Source organism: Anabrus simplex, chromosome 9, assembly GCF_040414725.1.
Source record: "Anabrus simplex isolate iqAnaSimp1 chromosome 9, ASM4041472v1, whole genome shotgun sequence".
Lineage (NCBI taxonomy): Eukaryota > Metazoa > Arthropoda > Insecta > Orthoptera > Tettigoniidae > Anabrus > Anabrus simplex.
In genome coordinates, this window is record NC_090273.1 from 35,876,934 (window position 1) to 35,902,740 (window position 25,807).

Sequence of the window (25,807 nt, forward strand, 5' to 3'; positions counted from 1 at the left end):
TGACGAAACTCGTTCCGTCTTCAAGCAGAGCTGTCGAAATGCGCCGTGTCTCCTTGCAATTGTTGTCGCCACTCTCTGCTTTATGATTTTCCGAGATTCTCTAAACAATACCACCCGAATGCGATGCTAAGATGGTCCCTTATGCAAGTTCACCGCCGATCGCTTTTCCAGTACCGGTACAGTACTTGATTTAATTATCGCAGTGACGGGGCGTTAACGCCAAGATCCATAAATATGCCATAGCCGTCCTTTTGTGAGATACAGTTTATTGAAAACCGATTGATCGAGGATTTAGCGTTGATGGGACTGGAATTTCTGGACGGTTGATCGGGGAAATCGTTTCTTCGAGGAACGGATAATGCGGGACTTTTACAACGTGATTTAATTACGATGCTCGCGGGACCACGTAATTTGAACGCATATTCCGGGAAAACGTATTTTCCGGGAACGGATAATCGAGGTTCCACTGTATGTAGATTTTATGTTTATAAAGTCTGTCAATTAGGATGATGTATGTGGCCTTTCAGAAACTAACAAATCCTGGTCCATGGAATTATTCTTACTCATTGGTTTTACTGTGAACTACACTTAAAATAGGTGTCCTCTAACGTTGGTCCCTACGGCAAAAACCTACCATTCCTCCTCCAATGCTATTGAAGCAAACGATTTAACACTGCCAGCCAGAGAAAAGCGTAACACCTGCATATTTTCTAAAGCTAAGAGTTTAGTGAACACAAAATTAAGTTATGAATCTTAACAAATTGTCTTCCACCAGTTTTCCCACACCCTGATGAGGTCACAAGTGTGAACTGTGTAGCACAAGGAGCCTTGGCCCTCAGCTGCAATGCCAGTACAGATGGGGAATGATACAAATAGACCTTCACAAATAACATAATTATGATTTGTATCAGTATATTTTAACGTAAAATCATTGTCTAACATTGTGTTCTATTCAGGCTGATATGGTATTATAATAGTACAATTTTCTTTGTATTTTTGCACAAGCCTGAAGTTATGCCAATTAAACCTCACTCCTAAGAAGGGTACATTAATATCTATACAGAAGAAAAGAAATAAAATCAGCTCCTATCTATCAGCCAGTCTATAATACAAGTTTTATATATGCTTATATGAACAGTTTATAAAATCTAAACAATTATATACTGTAATAGGAATCAATAAATTCCTCTATGAAAACATGCATTATAGTGCATCAAGCAGCTGCTTACTGTAGCAAACAATATTCAACAACTAAAAATATGTACATTTTTAAAAATACTAAAAAATTATGTTAATATTTCTTGCTTCATCATATCTTCATTCAAAGCTATCTGTGCCCTGAAAAGAGAAAGGGGAAAATTATAAAATTATTTAACACTAGAAAGTGACACATGATTAGTACTATGTAATGAAAAAGAAAATATCAGCCACCACAAAGACAGGGAAAAAAGGGCAGACCAATAAAAATAAATCTATATTGATGGCCACACTTTTATTCACCAAAAAGATAAAGATTTACAGTAGATTGAATTTAATAGATGTAAATTAAATATCTAAAGGCCAGTCTCCACTGATTAACATTTAACAACAACATGTTAAGTGTTAAAAATGTTAAATGTTAACTGGTGACACTATCAACATGTTCAATGTTAAATGTTGAATACTGTTTCATTTAACATTGTGTCCACACTTAATAAACATGTTAAACTTGACTTTCTTTGTTTATATATAGGCCCTAAGTAGTTCATCATATCGTCGCTTCACCTGTAAAACGTATCCCACAACACTCTTCCTATCCATTATTTTCCTTAAGACTGGTCACGCCTCCCAGCCACATATGGATACGCAGTCCATCAGAACAATGTCCGTTGTGTTCGTTTTCCTATGTCAACGATTAAACGAAAATGAACCTTACATGCATTGTACACTACTTCTTCTTAATTCTCAATCCTAAGATTGGTTGGCAACAATTCGTCTTCTCCACTCTTCTCTGTAATCTGCTAATCTCTTTATTTCCACATATGAGCCTGTTCCTACATCATCTCTGATCTGTCTTGAATATTGCAGTCTAGGTCTTCCTCTTCCTCTTTTACCTTGAATCTTTCCTTCTATGACATTAACTATGAATCCATTGTGCCTATAGAGATGGCCAATTAACTGGTCTCTTCTTTTTCTTATTGTTGCTAAAAAGGATCTCTTTTCACTTATTCATCGAAGAACTTCTTCATAGGAGTGTGTAAATACGTAATGCAAACATAGGCATACATTCCTACAGTACGGTACTGTAAGGTTAATTTTTCTTCACACATGGTCATAGGAAAATATAACACAACAAAATTTGTTCTGATGGACTGCATATCCATACGTGGCTGGGAGGCGTGACCAGTCTTAAGGAGAATAATTGATTGGAAGAGCTTTGTGGAATACAACCTTTTACCGGTCGAGCGACGATATTAATTTGTGGTAATACATTTAGGTGGTGTCTAGTATTTTCAAATAAGGACAATGGACTCAGATGAAGAGGATTTGGCCCTTTGTTATAGCCACTGTTGCTTCTTGTTATGACTTAGAAATGCAGTTTTATTAGGCACAGTTCTTTCCCTCATCCTGCTCATTGCTTCAAAAGCAAACCACTTTGAAGTATAAACCTCGTCCGCTCCCGCACCCGACTTCTGATTCTTTTGCAATATTCGACTGTAATGGGAGCGGAGGGACGCTAGGTTTTTTCAATGCACTCGCGGGAACAATTATAGATAATTTAGAGTTCCTGGAAACTGTCGGCTTTCTTCGCTTTATCTCTGTATTCCTTTGATGAGACATCCCACAAACAAGGCCTTTCTATTATATCATTAATTAAGTCCAAAGTAATCTTGCTCCACTCCATTTCTGACTATAAATTTTAGTATAGTGCAGAGAGAACGACACACGTGCGCGTACCGATACTGTATTTGTAGCTTATAAGTTATAACAAAGAGAATGAGTGTTGCGGAGTCTTGTAACTATAATCCTACTTCACGAGAAGCACGTCGTTTGCGTCGTTTGCCTATCTGTTGACATGGAAACGGCAAGGAAGTTGCCGAAGCAATGCCAACATCTCACGAACAACGAATTGACTTGACATGTTTTCCACTTGAAGCGGAAAACACACCAACATGTTAAAAGTGTTAACCTCAACATTCTGAGTTAACATGCAAAAGTCAATTGGAAGACAATCACAATATACATGTCAATTGTAACATGTTAAATTTAACATGTTGGTGTTAAATGTTAATCAGTGGAGACCGGCCTTAAGACAACAGAAGAAATCGAGGAGTGATATCTAAGAGGTTAAAACTCCAACATCAAACAGACTGAAATCAAACTGCTTTCATACTGTATATACACTAATAATATGCATACCCTAATTTTAGGAGATAATTTTGAAAAAAAAATCTGGCTTTAATATGTGTTTACAAGAGTTTAACCCTACATAATGATGTACTCCAAAAAGGAATCCAGTAAAAGATCAATTTACATGAAACACACAAATCTTCACATGCTGTTGGGTACGCAACCCATGGATCAGAAATGTCATGCAGTTTTCTTACCTTCCCCTGATATTTTTATTTTGCTACTTTTGCTTGTGTTGTCATAATGAGTGTGCTGTGTGGTATTAGCTGTATAGCAATGTGCAAAAACTTAAGTGACTTTTTTTTTAAACCCATGAGTACAACTTTCTCTGACATAGCACATTCTTCCTGTTGTGCAGTTTCCAATGTTCTCTGCATCTCTAATAACCCTAAGCTTATCTTCAACTGTTAATGAGCAATTATGAGATTTTGTAGCCATACTTAATATGTGGTTCACACTTCACTTCTGATGTGCTACTGACCAACGCCAGAAAGCGTGAAGAGTATAACGGGATACATTGTTGAGACAAAGCAGTACCAACCGTATTTCAAATAATGTGCAAATCCGAGTTTTTCTGAACTAAATTTTGAAAAAAAAATGTGCGGAGTATTCACATATATATTATTTTACTAATTATTCGGCACAACAAGAGTGAAAGCTGGGTGGAATCAGGATACTTTATTTGAAAGTTACAAATAACAGACATGAAAGCAGAGAGAATGATTGCTGGTACAATGGCAGTAGGGTACAGAGAACAAGGAGATAAAAGCTAAGTTAGGAATGAACTCGACAGAAGAAGTAGTTTGCGTAAACCGGAGAAGGATAGGATACCTAAGACAGAGGTGCCAACCTTTGAAGTCGGTTTTCAGTAACGGAGGATAATAGAGACAATGCCATGAGGCAACCACGATAAACGACGCGGATATATATGAAACAGACTATCAAACAATTGTCTGTTCAAATTCTAATTAATTACTGAATGAGGTAAACGAGCTATTATTGAATAGCAAAAATCTTAGAGATATAAATTAAATATTAATCATCATCTATTGGTAGGATGATGAGATATATTTAAGTGGGAATACTGAAAAATCATACGATCAGAGTTCATTCCTACATCTGTAAAATACACCAAAAAGTTGTATGTTTTACAGAAAATGTAACAAAGGTTGGCATCCCAAGTTTTGAATCTGAACAGTAAAGTGCAGAAGGTAAGTACTTAACCAGCACAGTGGATTATAAAAAAGAGAATCCAGCCCATTATTAGGCCGTGAACAGGAGTTTTACTACAGCAGAAGCTTATTTTTTTATATCACCAACAAAACTGATGTTTATATTGAATTTTGGCATTGAACAAACACTTTAAGTACAAAATTCCCTATTCATTTAGTAAGTACTTACCTATCAACTAAAGTAAACCTTCCTCTGTCAAGCCTTCAAAATAACTTCAAACTTACTTTTTGTAGATAGCTCTGAGTATCCGACCACTTTCAGCATATCGTTCTTCATTCGAGCGAGATGCATTATACCACTTCCTCCTGACAGCAGTCCATCGAGTCAGGTGTTTTTGGAGGAGGGCCTCTCGGGAAATAGGCTGCTTCCCCTCCTGAAAAAAACAATAAATATGGTCAGGTCATCCAGCTATGAACTAGGGTGAACCTCTCTTGAGAAGTTTCTCAAATGGAGGAAGAATTTGCTTCTTTTTCTCATTATACAAATATCTGTAACCAAAGAAAGGGTACCTCCACTAAATGTGAAGTTTCATATTATTAACATTTTTAACTATATTACAGACTCTTGGAATCAATGATTAGCTGATTTATTCTGGGACCGAACGAGTTGGTTGTGCAGTTAAAGTTGCACAGCTAGGAACTTGCATTTGGGAGAGAGTGGGTTCGAGGAGACTAACACGGACTGGGACCATCAACTTACTCAGTCTCGCAGGAAAATGTGGAGAACTAGTGGATCTCATGGAAAGGAGGAAATTAATGATACTGGGGGTTATGAAACCAAATGGAGAGGGGGAGAAATGAAAAAATTAAGAAAAAAGTATACACTGTATTGGCATGGAAATAACAAAGAGATGAGGAACGGTGTTTGTTTCATCATGAGTAAAGATCTAGAAGGAGTGAAAGAATAATAAAGGTGACTGTGCATTTAGGAAAAGAAAATATAACTTTGGTACAGATATCATCATCATCATTTCCCTTTGTCCAGCTGTAGCTGGGTAGAGGCAAATATGGTTCCTCTCCACTTTCTTCGGTCCTTCCACCACTCCTCCAACACTGTGTCCCAGTCCAGGTTTCTTTCTATAATACTGCGTTGGATTGTATCCTTCAAAGCTCTTACCTCTCTTTGACGGAAACCTTCACTCTACCAAATGATGGGTCTGGGTCTCTTGGACTTCCCCTATGGTCTGTATTAGGTTATAAGCCCGTTAGAACATCAATTACTACTCGAACCATGCCAAAAATAATCACACTTGTACATTTTCTGTGCTACACGTGGTCGTCCACGGCCTCTCCTTCCTTGCATTTGCATTTCCATCACCTTTTTTGGCATTCTTTCGTTACTCATTCGCTTTACGTGCCCAAACCATCTTAATCGGCTCCTCTCCATTCTGTCATACATTTTTTCCACTACAATTTCTTCCCGGATTTTCCTTATTTTGTCTCTTCTACTCTTCTGTATCATACTTCTCAAGAACTTCATTTCGGATGCCTGTATTCTCTCATCCTTCTTTGTCATTGTCCAAGTTTCTTCTCTGTAAGTTGTTATGGGTACATAATACATCTTGTACATAGAATGCACCTCAAATTGGATGTTGTCAAAAGAGGATAAGAACCAGTTTCTTGATGATCTGGAAAAAGTTATTAGTAAAGAGAGAGTAATCATTATAGGAGATCTCAATGCACAGATTGGGACAGACAGAACAGGATATGAGAACATAATGGGACCTTATGGATATGGTGGAAGAAATATGGAAGGTGAACATCCCCTTGACTTCTGTATGAGGAATGGGTTGGTGGTGAAAAATAGTTGGTTCAAGAAGAGACAGAGCCATAAGATAACATGATACTGTTGGGATGGACTACAAAATAATGTAATTGATTATGTCATCTCAGATGATGAAAGGAGCAGAATGGTAACAGATGTCAGAGTAATACCCAGCAAGGGTCTTGACAGTGACCACCATCTATTACTAGCGGACCTGAGAAATTTCTATGTGCCAAAAGTACAGAGCAGGAAAATGCCAAAAATCAAAGTATGGGAACTCCAGAAAACAGATAAGGAAACTGATTATCAGAACGCTTGTGAGTTGGCAACGATACTTCGATCACAACTGGATAAAAACCTTGTTATCAAGAGATGAAAGGAAAAATGGAGAGGAGGAATGTACCAGACTAAGGGACACATTGGTTAAGGAAGTTTGTGGAAAGATAAGTATGAAAATGAGGGAGAAGGAAACACCTTGGTGGAATGAAAGAGTAAGAGTAGCAATGAGGGAAAGAAATCTCTTGCGGAAAGAAAGGGATTGGGAGAAAAATAAACCAGATCTTACTAGAGATGAGGCAAAGATCAGAAACCCTGAACAATTATACCGAAACAAGAAACTGGACGTTAAAAGAACAGTTGCAGAAGAATAATAATGTTATTTGCTTTACGTCCCACTAACTACTCTTTTACGGTTTTCGGAGATGCCAAGGTGCCGGAATTTAGTCCCACAGGAGTTCTTTTATGTGCCAGTAAATCTACCGACACGAGGCTGACGTATTTGAGCACCTTCAAATACCACCGGACTGAGCCAGGATCGAACCTGCCATGTTGGGGTCAGAAGGCCAGCGTCTCAACCGTTTGAGCCACTCAGCCTGGCGAGTTACCGAAGAAAAGACTAAGGCATGGAATATATTCATTCAGACACTAGAGGAAGACAGCAGAGGCAATAAGAAACTACTGTATAGTGTTATCTGAGGTAAAAGGAAGCCAATGAATACCATAAAGGCACTTGAAGATGAAAATGGAAATCTGGTTAGGATACGAAGTGACATGAGAGAAGTCTGAAGAACCATTTCGACCACCTACTGAATAGATCAGTTCAAGAACAAAATACAGAACTGGAAATCCAAGCCTAGAAAGAGGAACCTCCCATCACCTGAACAGAAACTGAGACAGCCTTAAAATCTATGCCTAAAGGAAAATATTCAGGTGCAGATGAAGTGAATACAGACATGATAAAGGCAGCAGGCATCCAAGGTATACAATAATTGCACAGAGTACTAAATGCCAGATGGACAGACAACGAAATATCTGCAGATTGGAGCAAGGGCATTATAATTCCCCTGTTTAAGAAAGGCAACAGACAGAAACCCACCAACTATAGAGGAATAACACTGCTGTCTCACAGGCTAAAAATTCTAGAGAAGATCATAGAAAGGAGATTGAGAACCATCATTGAGCCACAGTTAGAGGATTCAGAAGCAACAGATCAACAATGGATATCATTTTTAGCACCCGCATGCCGATGGAAAAGTATTGGGAGAAAGACAAGAACCTGGGCATTGTATTCCTGGATATAGAAAAGGCCTATGATAGTGTTATAAGAGATAAGATCTGGGAGTGCCTGAGGAAAAGAAATGTGCCTGAAGGACTGGTAAGGAAAATTCAGATGTTGTACAAAGACTGTACTAGTTGTGTACAAATTGGAGAAGGTCCATCATCAAGATTTGAGACCAAGAGTGGAGTTCAGCAAGGAAGTGCACTGTCCCCACTACTGTTCATCACTGTTAGGGACAATATAATGAAGAACGTCTAGGAAAAGTTAGGTGAACTGAATGCAGTGGCCTTTGCTGATGATATGATTTGGGATGAAACAGAAGAGGAAGTACAGGCCAGACTTAACGTATCCACCTCAACATCTTCGAGACCAAAGACAGTGGTGATGGCAGTCAACAGAGAAGGACATCCAGCAAGTGTGAAACTAGGAGGCCATCTGCTAGAGTGTGTGGATAGTTTTCCTTACCTTGGAAGTGTAATCTCCAGTGGTAATTTGGTCAGAAAGGAAATTACAAACAGAGTGCAAAAGGGATTGGAATTCTGCCAACAAATAAGAACAAATTTTTGGGATGACATGATTCCAAAACTGGCCAAACTGATGATGTTTAACAGCTATTTCATACCAATATTGACCTATGGTATTGAAGCGTGCACCCTCACAAAAAGAGATTCATCAAGACTGCAAGCATCAGAGATGAAATTTCTTAGATCCACCATCCAGAAGACCAAGATGGACAAGTTAAGAAATGAGGTGGTGAGGAAAGAAGCCGGAATAAAGACATCCCTATTAGCCACAATCGGCACATCCAGACCACGGTGGTACGGGCATGTGATGAGGATGGAGCCTACAAGAACAGCCAGAATAAATTTGGAAAGACAGGTGGAGGGAAAAAGACATGCAGGAAGACCTAAAACCCGATGTATAGACATGATCAAGATTGATCTAGTTGCCAGAGGATGGAGAGTGGATGATGTTCTCTATGACAAGTTGTATATGGACAGGAAGAAGTGGAAGAGGCTCATTAACAGTACCCAGGAAACTGGAACTGTACGATAATGATGATGAGGATGAAAGACTGTTCCCAGGTAAATTTATAGTAAAATGGTTATTATCACTCTGCAGAAGGCTTGAAATAGGTTTTCATAAAATATGCATGGTAGAGTTACAGTAGGTTAGGCGATGCTGTTTGAAGTAAGAAAATTGAAAGGTTTGCCACAGATGCCATTACAATTTTTAAGAATGAAATTGAAAATGCACATTTAAAGAGTATTGGAATTAGAAAATACCGTAACTAACAAGTAAGCCGTTGTATGGAAATCATCCGCAAAATGTTTCGAACAAACTGTTTGCAGTTTCTTACCAGTTTTGATGGTTTTTGTATTTTTTTCTGACATTTACAGAAAATTGGACATAATGACAATCTGCTTTAGCGAGTAAATTTATCACCATTATGAAAACTCATTATAATGGACTTCTACTGTATGTTAAAAGTTTTAATATAAGCGGAAATGAGTTTTATTTAACTCTTCCACAATTCCGTAAAACTTCTCATTACTAAGGTTAAGTTATGAGTAGGTTCCCACCTTCCAATACTTATCAATTTCTATATAATAGGTTTATTAATTACATAATATAAACCATTTAACGTTAAGAATTTCATATTTAGGTTCCGTATAGAAACAAGATTTACATCAAAGAAAGGACAATAAGTTCCACCTTTTCAATACTATATATTGTGTGAAAGTTTTACATTACAGTTAAAACATCACAACTTTTGTACATTCGGTACCGGTTTCGACAGATTCCCTGTCATCATCAGCCGAGAATAATTAAACAAAGACAAGTATAGATCATGATTCTTATGGTGTGATTACAATGGTGGATTAAAAATATACATTATATGATTAAAATAGTATATATATATATATAAATAAAAGGTAAGTAAAATGGGAATGGTCATTATTCTATGAGGTGTACACCTTAATATTTCTAATTAAAAGGTTAATTCGTTAAAAGAAATTTTGTTCTTGTAATATATAATTAGGGCCTATAGTGAAATTTGATTGTAGGCTTAAATTTGTAATATTTTAACTTTTTGACCAGTCAATTCATTGAAGTTATGTAGCCATGTTTGACACATTAAAAAGGTAAACAAACATTTAGTCGAATGGTGTTCCACATAAAATATGTACAATAAAATTCGATTGGAGCTTCAACTTGGACTTAAGAATGGAGGAATTATATTAATGTTCAATGTAAGCAGAAATAGATGAGTTTTTTTTTTTTACTATGTATTGATGTTGATGGTTAGAATGTCCATTGAACAGTTCAATATGTTGATTTGTATTCTGGAATGGTTTACATTATTTTGAGAAATAGTAATTGAGGTTCTTGCTAAGGTGGTACTTGAAGATCTTGTGTTGTAAGTTGTGAATACATAAATGATTTGGAAAGATCCTGATCCAAGTCGGAACCTCAGGTGCCAAGTTGGTAGTAGATGTATCGGAGTGGATATAAACCATATAATCTCTAGTACATGTTTCGTTCCGGTTATGGAACATCTTCAGCTAAAATTTGACAAAATGGCAAGACAATTAAAATACATTGATGTTATGATGATACAAAAGCTAAAAGATATGATAAAATGGCACGAAGATTAAAACATATAATTATGATGATGAAATAAAGTTCATTCATGTTGGTTAAAAATTCAACAAGTCAGTGTTCAAATGACGAATTAAAAATGGCGATAAGGTTCTTCTTCATGTTGGAGACGTGTACATTTTGTTAATCTTGAACACTGACTTGTTGAATTTTTAACCAACATGAATGAACTTTATTTCATCATCATAATTATATGTTTTAATCTTCGTTCCATTTTATCGTCTCTTTTAGCTTTTGTATCATCATAACATCAATGTATTTTAATTGTCTTGCCATTTTGACAAATTTTAGCTGAAGATGTTCCATAATCGGAACGAAACATGTACTCGAGTTTATATGGTTTATATTATGTAATTAATAAACCTATTATATAGAAATTGATAAGTATTGGAAGGTGGGAACCTACTCATAACTTAACCTTAGTTGTGCTGAGCCAATACGGAATAAATATGAGATTTATAAGCTGAAACTTCTCATTTTTCGTAACTCAACATTTTCTCAGTCCAACATAGGTTGAGTTTGTGAGCCTCAACAGTACTTCTTCTTCTTCTTTTATGACCACATAGGATCACTTTAGTCAGTCCGTCGTTCAGGTCTCTTTGAAGGGATTGTTCGGGCTTTGCGGTCCTCCCAGTACTTCTTCAGACGCTCCGATCTTCGTGCCCTTTCCTCAGTTGAAAATGTGCGTGTTGTTGGTTTGTTTTGTGTAAGGGTAAAGCGGAGGTTTGTATTCTTGAGTTTTGTATTTAATTTTATCTTATTTTTGGTGTCTTCTGTTGTAAGGCCTATTTCCTTCAGATCCTCTCTTACTTCTCTGATCCATTTACATCCTGTTGTGGTATTTTTTGAGACGAGATTGTGTTGTACTAGTTGTTTCAGAAGTCAACAGTACTATTATGATGAATTTAACAGTAAATATAGCTTTCCTGCATGGTTACATCAGTTTCAAATGAAAGATACTAATAAATAACCCTTTTTACGACTCGTTGCTCTCCATTTTCTGCAGCATTTTGTAATACATTCAACTTGAAGGATGCTGTAAATAATCATGGATTCATATTCTTGCTCATTTACAATCCAGCTTGTGTACTGGACATTTTCTATTTACAAATTACATGCAGCTGTGCAGAACACAGAGCTCAGAAGCTGGACAGGCATTGAGAAATCTAGGGTGGGGGAAAGAGTAGCCAAGCAGAAGCGTGGGTTTTACTGTTAACGGAAATGATGCACTTGCTGCCAGATCACTTGATAGATTTTTTGCGATTATTTCCCTCCCCCCCAACAGTAATCTAAAATTAAGGAGGGGGGCTGGGTCGTTATAGGCGAGTAAATACCTAGGTATTTACATATGCAGATGTAGAATTTTAACGGAATGTTGAGTTTCCGGGATTCTACTGTATTTTTATACCCAGCTTTGCTCAGTCTAACGATTACAAAAGTTCCAAATGTTCTTAAGTCCCTCGTCTTATAAAATACCGCACATCTTGTAAAATTATATTGAATAGACTTCAATATATGTCATGGGGCTATATGGAACTAATTAAAGTAGGAATGATCTAACAGGAAGATCAAGACAGACTGAGGTAATAAATTGCAACAACACAGAATAAAGCTCCTATTCATACATTAATGTGTATGACGAATGAAAGTTAGTTAAATGAGCAGTATGAAGCTGTCTGATACAACACAGGAACACACCTGATTGTATTGCTGTAAAAGAGATAAATTGCCGGCTTCTTTTACAAAGGCAATGAACTGCGACAACACACAATAAAGCTCTTACAGTAAAACCCCTTTTTAACAAATCTCAGGGGGATTTGATATTTCTTCCTTAAAAACGGGTTTTCCTTGAAAGAGGGTTCAAAGAAAATAGGCTATGTATCACAAGAAATAATAATACATTCATATTGTCAAGAAATAATAAATGAACATGTTAAGAAATACTAAAAATTCAACTTAACATAAGAACAACAGAAAATATTTACAAAACAGCAGATGTAACAAATTCTTTAGTGGACCACTGGGAGCACAACCTGCAGCAAGGAAAGGGAAACAGGCTGAATTGCAATTTTAACTTGAAGGAACAGAGGCCTAACACGAGTTTAAAGAGATTTGTGAAAAATGGACCATGATAACTGTGAGAATAAACATATTAACCTCCACTTTCTGAAATAGTCCAGTACAGTAGTTTGTTGCCCAGATGTCTCACTGAAAGAAGTTTTCTCTCAATATGGTTGAGACTGTTGATGAGGACTTCATCAACGCTGAAGGTGGAGAAGTATCGGCGGACAATATTCAGTCCCTCCACTGCTGCTCCGAAAGTTGGTTCTGCTGGATTCTCTTCTTCTTCCTCTTCAAGACCGTCTTTTTGCATCGTCACAAAGGTCTCCAACATCCATCTGTGGTGCTGAGGTTAGGATATCATCACAAGTAACAAATTCTTCTAATGTTGTGGCACTCGAGTTCTTTGATACAACCCCCCCAATCTTCCTCGATGTCATCTGTAGAGCCATCTTCATTAAAAACTTCTGGCACCAAAGCCTGCTTCGCCAAAGTAGTTTTGAATAGTGTACATTGTGACTAGTTGCCATGCTGCTACAAACATATGCATGGCTTGGAATATACAGTAGAAGTCCGCTATAGTGAGTACGGCATATAACGAGAACTCCGTTATAGCGACAACTTTTTTCTGTCCCTTCAAAATTCCTATATTAACCTGTGTATCGTCCTTCGGTTACAGCGAGAGCCCTATCACTGGCGCATCCGTTATTACGAGCGATTAAGCACGGCGATTGTTTCCGTTACCGATATTTATGCACCCCAGCGATGATATTGCATGCGATCGATTACCTTCGGCATCGTTTCCTCGCTATGTGCACTAGCAATTTCTCTCGTCGACATTCGAAGGCGATGTCGGAGTCGATTAGTAATATCCGTCGACAGCTGTTCCGTAAAGAAAATTTGAAATGAAAGAGAACATATTTTCGTAATAAATGCGTAAATATGTCCGATAACGGTTAACACGTTAAAAATTAAGGCTGACTAAATGACCGCTTAATTTTGAGGCTAAATACTGCAATTAAGTAAGAATGGGATACACCTCGAGATATGGCAGAGTGCTTAATTGATTTCATAGGTTAGTTTGTGTTTTGTCGCGTCTGGTTAAATTACGGAAAGGTTATTATGAAAATTTATAGAGAGGAGGGTATAATTTCTCTACCGGCGCTTGAAGTGTGTTTTCATCATACGTATAGTACGGTCAAGATAGGATACGTGACGCTGTTTGAATAAGAAAACTGAAACGTTTGTAACAAAATGCGATCGATCATCTTCGGTATGGTATAGCTCACTTTGTGCATTTGCGAGCTCTCTCGTTGACATTCAAAGGCGATATTGGAGTTGATTAGTAATACCCATCGACTGCTGTTCTCTAAAGAAAATTCAAAATGAAAGAGGATAACATGTTTTTGTAATAAATGCGTAAATAACGTAGCCGATAGCAGTTGTTAACTCGCAAAAATAAAGACTGAATAAACGATACCTTAATTTTAATGTTATATACAGAAATTGCGTAAGAATGTCATACACCTCAAGATATGGCAGTGTGCATCACTGATTTCAGAGGATATTTCATATCTTCTCGCGTCTAGTTACGGCTATTTACATGTACATTTTTTGCGAGGAGGTTATTTCTCTACATGTGTTTCAAATATGTTTTCATCATAGGCTACATATACGGTTAGGTTAGGTGATGCTGTTTGAAGAAGAAAGCTGAGGTGTTTGCCACACAAATCTCTGGACTGATGTCGTATTTCTCTGAATCCAAGACTTTTTTTTCTCCTCAGAATCTCATGCGAAAACTCAACAGGTGTTGCATTCGCGGCCTAACAGTAAGATAATGGATACAACTGGCAACTACCGTGGTAACCACGCTGCTTTTCACACGCGCACAGAACTCATTGACGACCGCTTCTTTACTACACATCGCTACCGGTTGTACAGTGTACAGTGCCTGTGTGTTTCTCAAATCTGCAGAATGGCATCAAAACATGCGACCCTTCGAATTCTTAGAAAAGCCATGGCTACTCAGTGGCAGAGTCATAACGCGTCTATTGTACTTAGTAAAATTAAGGTTTAAAGACAGCAGGAATATTTTTGTGATGGATAGTCGTATTGTAAAGATACGTGGAAAAGGTATTGCCGGCAAATTTTCAACGGGTTCTAGTCGATATTATAATGCCAATTTTAAGTTAATGTTTATTAAACACTCGGAAATGTAGAATAACTGTGCAGCCACAAGTAAAATACGGCATAGGCCTAACTAAAGCCAATATTTGGCGTTAGCGTGAAGACAAAGAACTAAAAAAAATGCGTACTGTACAAACAATGCATTCAGTGGTCCACAACAAGGACGCTTTAAAGAAGGCGATGATGAAATTGTGAGGTATGTGCACAAAAACGCAAGGGCGGTTGGCCATACCGTGGCGCAAAAAACTCGTTCGTTGACTTTCAACGTTCGCGATTAGGCTTATACATCGCTAGCCGTTGAATTTGGCCGCACCTGACAAGCGAGACGTGCGTGTAGCAGTAGCCGGTTATATCTGACGCTGTGTAAAAGTAACAGTTTTATAGACAGCAAGAATAATTTCCTGATGGATCATTGTAATGTAGAGACGTTAAGGAATAGGTATTGCCGGAAAATTTTCAACGAGTTCTCTTCGGTATTATGATGCCAATGTTAATTGCCCTTAAACCCGCGGAAATAAAGAATAATTATGCAGCCGCAAAAAAGAATGAAATACGGCGTGACGAAAGTCAATGTTCGGCGTCTAAAAAGTCTAAAAATGCGTAGGCCTGTACGATTTTACAAACTTCCTTTTGAGCCTGATTTAAATTTTTTGAAGGAAAAAGTGGGGTTCATCTTGGATTTGGAGAAATACAGAACTATATTTTTTTTCAGAATGAAATTAAACATACACTTTCACGTAGTATCGGATTACGAAAAATAACAAACAAGTAAGCCGTAGTGTGGATATCATCTGCGGAAACGCAAGTTTTGAACAAACTGATTGCCGTTTCATACCAATTTTAAAGTGCATGAAGGGTTTTCCGTCTTTTATACACAAATCGGATATAACGACAATCCGTTATAGCGAGTAAATTTTTCGCTGCTATGAATTCTCGCTATAACGGACTTCTACTGTATTTAATTTCATTTCCTCATTTCTTTCAAGGAAAGAAACAGCTCTTTGAACTAGGGCCTTCCTGTATTTCACTTTCACAGAATGAATAATGCCAAGGTGCAGTTAGGAGGAAAGAAAACCACTCTGATATTCCACAGGAAAGATTTATTTGAAGGATGAGCTGGACATCCGTCTATCACCAGCACTGTCTTCCTTCCTGCCAATCCCATCTAGCGTCTAAGCTTTATAAAAATCTTAGAAATATATCCGATGTCATCCATGCATTTTTGTTAAAATCATATTTACATAGGAGTGTACAGGTGTTCTTGAAACATCTTGGCTTCTTAAATTTTCCAATTATTAGTGGGGGTAATTTTTCACTCCTGTCGCTGTTAACACACAACAATGCTGTCAGTCTTTCTTTACTCTTTTTTGCCTCTGTGGCATTTTACTCCGCGAACAAGATATATCTTGGACGGGAGCAAATTGTAAAAAACTCCTGTTTCAACGGCGTTAAAAATATCCTTAGCATCATATCCTTCAACAAGACGAGGCAACGTATTCTTTTCCAGTACACAACTGTATCGTCATTAACTTTCACACTCTCGACGCACGTTTTGGAACGAAAGATTGTTTTTTGAAATGATCAAACCAGCCATTAGAAGTATGGAAATCTACCAAACCCAGCTTAAGTGCGCCTTTTCGAGCTTTTGTTTAAGTATGTTCCTGCCGTCAGTGTGTTCTTACTCCTTTTTTCCTAGAACCATTTAATTAAATAATTTAATAAAATGTTCTCATGTTCCTCGTACGGCAAAGAACAAATATTCTTCTGTAATTTTGCCTCAGAACTGCACTCCACTTTGCGGTCAGAATAGCTTCCTTCTGTTTCATGATGGCAAACAGTGTAGAAGGTGCCAAGTCATATTTTTTTGCCATCTGTGACAAAGGTACTTGGCTATCCATTTGAACATCACTAATGATGATCTTTTGTTGAAGGTCCAGCTTCTTACGTTTAGCAGCTATAATGAACATAGTCCACCGAAACTCGCAGTACAACTCTTATGTCATGTAAACAATAAACTAGCTATAGGAAATTGACAAGTATTGGAAGGTAGGAATCACCTTATAACTTAACCTTAGTTGTGTTGAGCCAATACGGGGCAAAGTATGAGATTTATAAGCTACAACTCTCATCACGGATACAAATGTAACTCGTAGCACAGCTTGCAACACAGGAACAAAATCACTGAATGAGACTGGAGATATTCTTCAGTCTCTGCCCTCCAGTGCTGTGAGACGGAAATACCTAGCCCGTGTAACAGCACTGCGGCTATAGGTTAACCCCTTAACTGGGGAATAGTTTCATAATGTCAACCAGCCAGTGGGTAATTATTCAGCGCAACGTGCACTTTTGGAATGGGTACAGTAGAGTGGACAGATGAAAATACTCAACAGAAAAATATATTTTACTTGATTTATTTAAATTATTAGTGATATAGTAGAAATTCAATAACATATTATTACTGTTTTTCTCGTAAACCCATACACAGTGGGTTCATACAAAAGTGAATATAAAAAGGGTTCCTTTCATTATTATGATGAAATTTTTAAAGTTTTCAGATATGCATCAATAGGTTATACATACTTTCGGGTTCATAAGTCATTCAGAAATTGCGCACAGTGTGGTAAATACGGAAGCACGGGCAAGCACAAAGTTCCATGTCCCATTCCTCACAGCAGTAGACAGTTTACCATCGCCTCTGGTTTGACAGGCACACAACATGTTTTCTTGAGCGATTCCTACTTTCGGTCGGCGGGAATGTCAGTCCATACAGTGTCACTTTCCACCACCACTTCTTCTACTTCAAGATCGTCGTTTTCTGTGTCACTTTGCCCATCAGTGGACGCGTCACTGTCAGTGTCAGTATCTTGTAATAAATGTTCCACTATTTCATCGCCACTGATATAATTCAATGTCTTTCCTAACCAAGCCATGTTCACGTCGCACAGAACAGTTTACCATCATACACAGACCAATTTACTAAAAGTTATCAGAACATGGACAATGGAGTATGCAGAACAACCGTATCATAACGACAACTCGCAAACTGAGTAATTTCAATGTACATATACACAAATTCTTTACGAAGGATTTGGAGCGGACTGCACGAGGCAACACGAGACAGCTGTCGGAGTGCTGCCTAGGTGCAAGCTACCCGAGTGGCATGAGACCGGATAAAAATGAATAGGACAGCAATCACATCTAATATGAATGGAAATTAGTTTTAAATTATGAAAGTAGATGACAGAAGTGATTAAGAATAGCCAGACACTACAGGCAGCTAACCCAGCGTAAGAACACATTTAGAATTACAAGAACGCTTTTTTCAGATAATAACTGGACTTAGGATATTTAATTTCACTATGGGATTTTTTACACATTTTTAAAATGTATAATTATTATTGATTGCTATTATTATGGATGCTGTAAAATATGATGGTACAAATCTCGCACGCTTGATGTACGATATGAAATTAATCATTTTAATGGATAATTTAAGGTTAACTAGCGACCCACCCCGACTAAAACGGTCCTAACTTCCGAACCATCCATGCAAATTATGTACTTTAAAGATTATCTTAATCCTTAATGAGTCCTAGAGGAGGTTAAACATTTCATTTGAACGTAAAATTTGGGGAAATCTCTATTTTATTTATAGAATAGCCAGCTTGAACAGCTCTACATTTCGTATGCTTACACTTGGGGTCTATCGATAATGGTTCAGGCTTCCTACTTATTGCATCATTTTTTCTAGAGTACATTTTCAGTTTGTTCAATATCCATAGTCATAGGATATAAACTTCATGGTTTTGATCTGTACTGAATAGTGATCAAAATAATAATTATCACACTAATGTAATAATGGTCCACCTTTTCAATACTATAATATGCAATCTTTGAATTTCATTTCTAAACTAGGGACTACTTTCGGCCTTGGCTGGCCATTATCAGCCTTAATGCAATTCATCTAAAAACTAAAACAAATGTACGAACACACAATTGACATTAAAATCTGGGATGAAATATCTGTAAAATATGACAAAAATTAAACTAGGCTCTAAATTCTTAGCATCATGTTAAAATGTTCCCGTAGTGCTTGTTATTAAAAGCATGCTGAAATGCTGTTGGACATTGTCAAGACGGCGAACGGCACACGAAGATATGGTTAAAACAGACACATTCTTAATTTGTGGCTGGTATAAATTCCATGAAGTTTACCTGAATAAATGATAGATTAAATTAATAAACTGAAGGAGAGAGTGTGTTAGTCAAATAGCATAGGTTATGTGAGACTTACCTCTCGTTGCGGCATGTGGTGCGTGGCCTATTGTTGTGTGATTCAAAAAAGAGCATGGCTTTAATAACCAGCATTACGGGAACATTTTAACATGATGCTAAGAATATAGAGCCTAATTTAATTTTTGTCATATTTTACACACATTTCACCCCAGATTTTAATCTCAATTGTGTGTTTGTACATTTGTTTCAATGTCAATTGTGTGTTTGGACATTTGTTTTAGTGATTAGATGTATTACATTAAGGCTAATGGCCGAAATTAGTCCTTAGTTTAGAAATATAATTCAAGTACTGAAAAGGTGAACAATTATGACATTAGTTTAATAATTAGAGTAGAACCTCGATTATACGTTCCCGGAAACTACGTTTTCTTGTATTATTCGTTCAAATTACGTGGTCCCATGAGCATCCTAATTAAATCACGTTGTAAAAGTCCCTCATTATCCGTTCCTCGAAGAAACTATTTCCCGGATCAACCGTCCAGAAATTTCAGTCCCATCAATGCTAAATCCTCGATCACGCGTTTTTCAAGAAACTGTACCTCACGAAAGGATGGCTACGTCCTGTCATTGCGGAAATTTGAGGAAGTACTATACTGGAAAAGTGATCAGTGGATGAACTTGCATAAGGGACCATCTTAGCATCGCATATGGGTGGTATTGTTTAGAGAATCCTCGGAAATCGTAAAGCAGAATGTCCGCAACAACTGGAAGGAGTTTCGTAAAACGTCTACATTACGCCCAGGGTTAAATGTTTTTTTTTTTTTTTTTTCAAGTGCATCGCCGAACAGGTTTTCGGCACTTCCCTCAGGACACTGTATAGTCACTGGGCTTTCAGGCAGGAATCGAAACTGCTCCTTCTTAAGTTACACAAATTTAGTATTTTAATATTATCATATACGATTATGTTATTGAGACCAGAACAGATATTGCATCTTACATGCATAAAGCCATAGGAGGTTTTGGGATTGTCTATTACTGTTTTGGTTCTAATATAAGACTGGGAATTTCAAGTTTTTGTGTTAAAATGTTATAAAAACTGCAGTCGTTTTATTTGTGCATGTTACATTTAAAAACTTTGTATCATTTCGCACTCATACTGACTTGTACAGCGAGCACACTTTCCAGCTGAGCTCAAGGTCGCGAATAACCGTAATTTCGGAATTGTTAAATGATATTTTTTCTCTTTCCAATTTGATTGTCACTAGTGACGGGCAGGACTGAATATAATGTATTCGAGAACTTGGGAATCGACACTTACATTCAAAACCATATTATCGAGTTCAACATAACCTTTAAAAGTCGATGTACCGGTAGGCCTAATTTACGCGGTACAAGATATCCGTGAAGCGACTACGAACAGTATACCAGTGACCAAATTACAATGGAAGATAAAAATAAAATGAAAAAGGGATTTCGCCATCATGTTGGGTTCTTTTGTATCTAATGTGCTTTATTTTATTAGATTAGAGAATTAAAAGCTACTCATGGTCAATTGTTGTTTGGATTGGCGTTACGAGTATTAAATTTTTCGAAGAGTTTGGCTGATCAAAGTAACTGAACTGAAAGAAGTCTTCAGAGGAAACTGACAAAGTTTCCCCTTGTAAAACTGACTGTAAAGTTTCGAGATTTTTAAGTTGCATACTGGTAATTGATGTTTGAAGCCGGCCCTGCGGTCTAACTTGCCTGCCTCTCACCCGGAGGGCCCGGATTCGATTCCCGGCCAGGTCAGGCATTTTTACCTAGATATGAGGGCTGGTTCCAGGTTCACTCATTCTACGATTACCTTTAATTGAGAAGCTACTTAATGGTGAGATGGCGACCCCGGTCTAGAGAGCCAGGAATAACGGCCGAGAGGATTCGTCACACTGACCATGTGTCACCTCATAATCTGCAGGTCTTCGGACCGAGCAGCGGTCGCTTGGTAGGTGGAAGGGCCATTGGGGCTGTAGTTTGGTTTGGTTTAGGGAAGTTTGTAAGATTATAAGTATACATATTTCATTTTTGTGATGTTTAGCCAAATTGTTGATGGTACATTCGTTCCCGGATTTTCCATTTTCCCATGTTCGGGGTCCCTCCAAAAACGGAGAATCGAGGTTCCACTGTATTATTGTGTCAATATCCACAGCCATTTTCAGTTTCTAATTGCTTTTAGTCTTCTGAAATATATACTTCACTGTAAATCACGTGAAGTTTGCAAGAGACCTTTCGCCTAAATGTTTATACATTTCATGAAGTCAATCGACTGAGCCACTCAGCCCACCTCCAATTGTAGACAGTGTGCCCTGCAGTGTCCTAAAAGGTAGGTATACAAAATTTGGTTCAGACTGATGAAATGGTATAGATTCGTATAAGGAACAGACAGACATAGAGAGAGACAGACAGACAGACAGTTTCTGCTTTATATCTATAGATAATTTTCTTCACTATCACTGGTTTATCATGAACATTTCACTAAATAAGATTCATATTAAGTTTACTTATAAGAGGTTGAGGTGTGAATTTTAGAACAATCTCTAAATAACTGCATAGAAACTTACATAGTCCAAATTAAATTCTTCCTCCTCACGTGGAATTGGTGAAGGTATCCTCATACTAACATTAGGATCTCGACCCTCTGGTTTAGGAAGAGGAGGTGGCATCTTATAAATGTCTCGTACAATTTCAGAGTCGGAGTCACCACCGCTACCACTTCCCAACTCTTCTGGTGGAGGCTCAGGTGTTGGAGTGCGCATTCTATAGGGGAAAATTTATGCAAGAAATTTATAAACAGGAACTATTTTACACAGGATTCTGCTGTTGAAATTATTATTTTACTCACTTTACAATGGAATCATAATTCATTCTATTCAAGAAAAGTAAGAAAGAAATTAATGACAGAATGGTTGCTTATCTGTATACACTCAAGACATGAGGCTAACAAGAATAGGAATTATTTATCCCATTTAATTTCTATTTATAGTAATTTTAAAATATTAGTTTTTTGTATTGTATGTTTGTAGATATCTTTTAGTTAAGCTTTGTCTATCTGGCAGCCATTTAATACAGGAAGCTTTGATAATAAAATAAATAACAAATTTTAAAAAATCAAGAAAAAGGTACTATTCTTTTCCTCAATTCCTGCCCTTAATGAATACTGTTAAATGAGTAAAGAATGGATTGAGACTGACCACTAGTGAATTTGGTACACCAGGATACTTTCTAGTCTAAAAGGTGTACTGTGAAAAAAAAAAAAAAAGGTACTTTATTATCTTGGAAGTACACCTATGACTAAAGCATGAGAAAGACAACTACAGGATATACAAATTATGATGTAGTGTAGGGCTGTCCAACATTTTCATGTACTGGAGCACACTGACTGTTAGCTGTGGACGCACAGGGGCCATTTTATGATTACAACGATAAAATATAATACCAATATTAATAATATAAAAACATGTAGGCTAATACAGACTGAATATTTATAAATGTATTGTTCTTACGTAATGAGTGTAAAACCTGGCACTGCGAGTTTACTGTATGTTGAGGAAAATCCAATCTGTAGCTGGAACAGTCAGCTCGAAATGCTATATTGTGTACAAGCGGTGACAAGATAGGTCTGAATGAGGTAAGTAACAATGTGACATACATAGAAGGCTTGCAGTGGTGTCTCAACGGTGCACTAGCGCCAGAGTCTTGGAAAGGTGGAGCATTCCAACTGATGAGCCCACTTCTACACTGGGACGAAACGCTGATAATTTCACGAGTGAAAAAGCCTAAAGACTTAATGAGCTTAAATGTTTTTAATGTGACAAATATTCACCAAATAATGTTTTGCATCGCCCTTCTAAGCAATATGATCAATGTGTTATTTTGATTGATCATATGCAGCCTAAAATGCTGATCATCTTAAACGGCGTGCAAATACAACCACATTTGTACATAGTCCTATGTATTGACAGAACATCAAACTCAAATATTAGGCAGCACTTCACTTGAAGTTGCTCCACCATAAAGAAAGCTTTAAAGATGTATTCTTACCAGTGTAGTGAAAGTTCATGATAACATGGAGTGCAGTGTATACTTTTGTCAAGAAGAATTATCAATAAAGAAAGATGATCGATAAGTGTGACCCAATGAAGGTGTTGGTTTTGGACACTGAATTGTTCCAGGCTAACAGGAAGTGTTGATGACACAGCCAACACAGTCATCAACGATCTATAACTCCAGTTGATGGCTGCTATTCCCGACTGTTGACTTGGAGGAACCCTGAACTGCACGATACAGGACTCAATATTGTGTTTATGGTGGTTATAGAACTCTTAGTGTCCAATCAAACAGTTAGGAATCGGTTGCACAATAATGCCAATCTGCATTCTCGATACCCATAACCATATCCATCTCTTACCGACACCATATAGCTTTCACAATTAAGTATTTATTTATTTTCCACCTAGTCGATACAATGATTGCTTAAGGCAATTTAATGGTTAAAAGTGGTACATGTTTCGTATATTATCAACATCTTCAGCCACATAACACTGTTTAGATGAAAAATATATACCGTATTTCACGGCATAATCGTCGCCACCGCGTAATCGTCACATCCTTTATTTTCAATACAAAAATCGGACTTTAAACCTTTAATTACATAATCGTCGCACGTCCAAATTTTGTTCACTAATCTGGTTAAAAGGTATATGGAACTGCAACGTAAGTTGCACATGAATGCGCAATTTAAATACGTGTATGGTTTATGGGCAATTTGGCAACACAGTCACGTTTGCGACATGTTGCACAACGTATAAATAAATAATACCGGTATATGTACGACGCATGGCTTACCGGTAGACTATCGGCAGTTTGACAACGTGGTCGCGAGACAGTGTACTATTTATTCACCACCTACATATTATGCTTACCGGTAGGCTATCGGCAGTTTGACAACGTGGTCGCGAGACAGTGTACTATTTATTCACCACCTACATATTATGCTTACCGGTAGGCTATCGGCAGTTTGACAACGTGGTCGCGAGACAGTGTACTATTTATTCACCACCTACATATTATGCTTACCGGTAGGCTATCGGCAGTTTGACAACGTGGTCGCGAGACAGTATACTATTTATTCACCACCTACATATTATGCTTACCGGTAGGCTATCGGCAGTTTGACAACGTGGTCGCGAGACAGTGTACTATTTATTCACCACCTACATATTATGCTTACTGGTAGGCTATCGGCAGTTTGACAACGTGGTCGCGAGACAGTGTACTATTCATTCACCACCTACATATTATGAGTTCCCATTTGAAATACGTAAGGCTGTAAGTTATCGCTTATCGGCAACGTCGCCAGGAAATACCGGCTAGGTAGGTTGAATGGACCTCGAACCAGCCCTCAGATACAGGTAAAATTCCCTGACCCGGCCGTGAATTGAACCCGAGGCCTCCGTGTAAGAGGCAAGCACACTACCCCTACACCATGGGGCCGGCTCCTGTGTTATTGCGCACGAAGTGAAATCCAAGACGATAACGCAGATTTTCACGGAATTATTCAGCCGAATTATTTACGATGTCTCAGTTGTCATCGCTAGACTCTTATCTTACTACTATGTCATAAGTGTCCGGGCATGGGATGAAAACTTTTATCCAAGCAGTCAAGATAATTATTATCCAATGCTATTAAAGTTTTATTTTATAAACTCGTCAGTAATGTAATGTAAAATCATCAATAACTGGGAAGAAATATTAACCTAATTACCGTATGTTTAAAAGAAATTGAAAAAAATGAATGTTTGTTACTGACGTCTCGGAATACAGTCAACTACACAGTAGATCTACACCGCGTTAGCTAGAGCTCCGGTTTGCGAGCTTTGCGAAAGCGCAGTAGTGTCTCGCAACCAACGAGCTAAACTGATAAATTGTTGCATGCTTCCTTGCTGCCTAACAGTATTGGCTGCTCTGGAATGGACAGATCACAGATGCATTTATTTGTTTCAGATTTACGTGATTCCTGTAGACATGTGTGCGTGAGAATTTAAGTTTTTAATTTGTGTTTTGGGTGTTTGCAGAAATAATTTGTTTTAATAGTGAACAATTACGGAAAGTCATTTATATCGCAAAACATTAACGTGTGAAGCATTTATAAGCGATTATGGGTAAATATAGAAACTATTCTGCGGGCTTCAAGCTAAGCGTAATTGCCTTCGCTGAACAGCACGGGAACAGAGCTGCAGAAAGAAAATTTTCTGTGAGTGAAAAGTTGGTGCGTGACTGGCGGAAAGTAAAAAACAAACTAAAAAGCACAAACCCTTCTAGACGCGCGTTTAGAGGTCCTAAAACAGGGAAGTTTCCTATAATTGACGAAGAAGTGTTTAGGTACGTCAGTGAAATACGTAACAATGGCTGCAGTGTATCATATGAAATGTTACAAATTAAGGGACAGGAGGTAGCGCGCAAACACAACATACCGGTAACTCAGTTTAAGGCGACTCGTGGGTGGATTAAGGGGTTCATGCGACGACACAATCTGTCAGTGCGAAGAAGAACAACACTAAGCCAAAAGTTGCCTGCTGATTACACGGACAAGATTGTAAATTTTCACAGATTTGTCATACGTTTGCGCAAGGAAACTTCATACTTGCTTTCTCAAATTGGTAATGCCGATCAGACTCC

At 37.6% G+C, this 25,807-nt stretch overlaps 1 protein-coding gene across 4 annotated transcripts in view; it reads right to left on the bottom strand.

The window, feature by feature from the left end:
* Window positions 1-316: 316 nt before the first annotated feature.
* mip40 (Myb-interacting protein 40) overlaps window positions 317-25,807 on the bottom strand; it is a 47,145-nt gene continuing 21,654 nt past the window's right edge. For 2 of the 4 annotated variants that reach the window (XM_067153749.2, XM_067153750.2), the window contains exons 5-7: window positions 21,691-21,886; window positions 4,848-4,996; window positions 320-1,338 (exon numbers count right to left, since the gene is read on the bottom strand). In XM_067153749.2, the coding sequence (XP_067009850.1) occupies window positions 1,287-1,338; window positions 4,848-4,996; window positions 21,691-21,886 (397 nt within the window). In that variant the 3' untranslated portion in view covers window positions 320-1,286. Of the gene's footprint in view, window positions 1,339-4,847; window positions 4,997-21,690; window positions 21,887-25,807 lie in introns of all 4 variants that reach the window. The other 2 variants (XM_067153751.2, XM_067153747.2) reach the window with 2 other exon arrangements.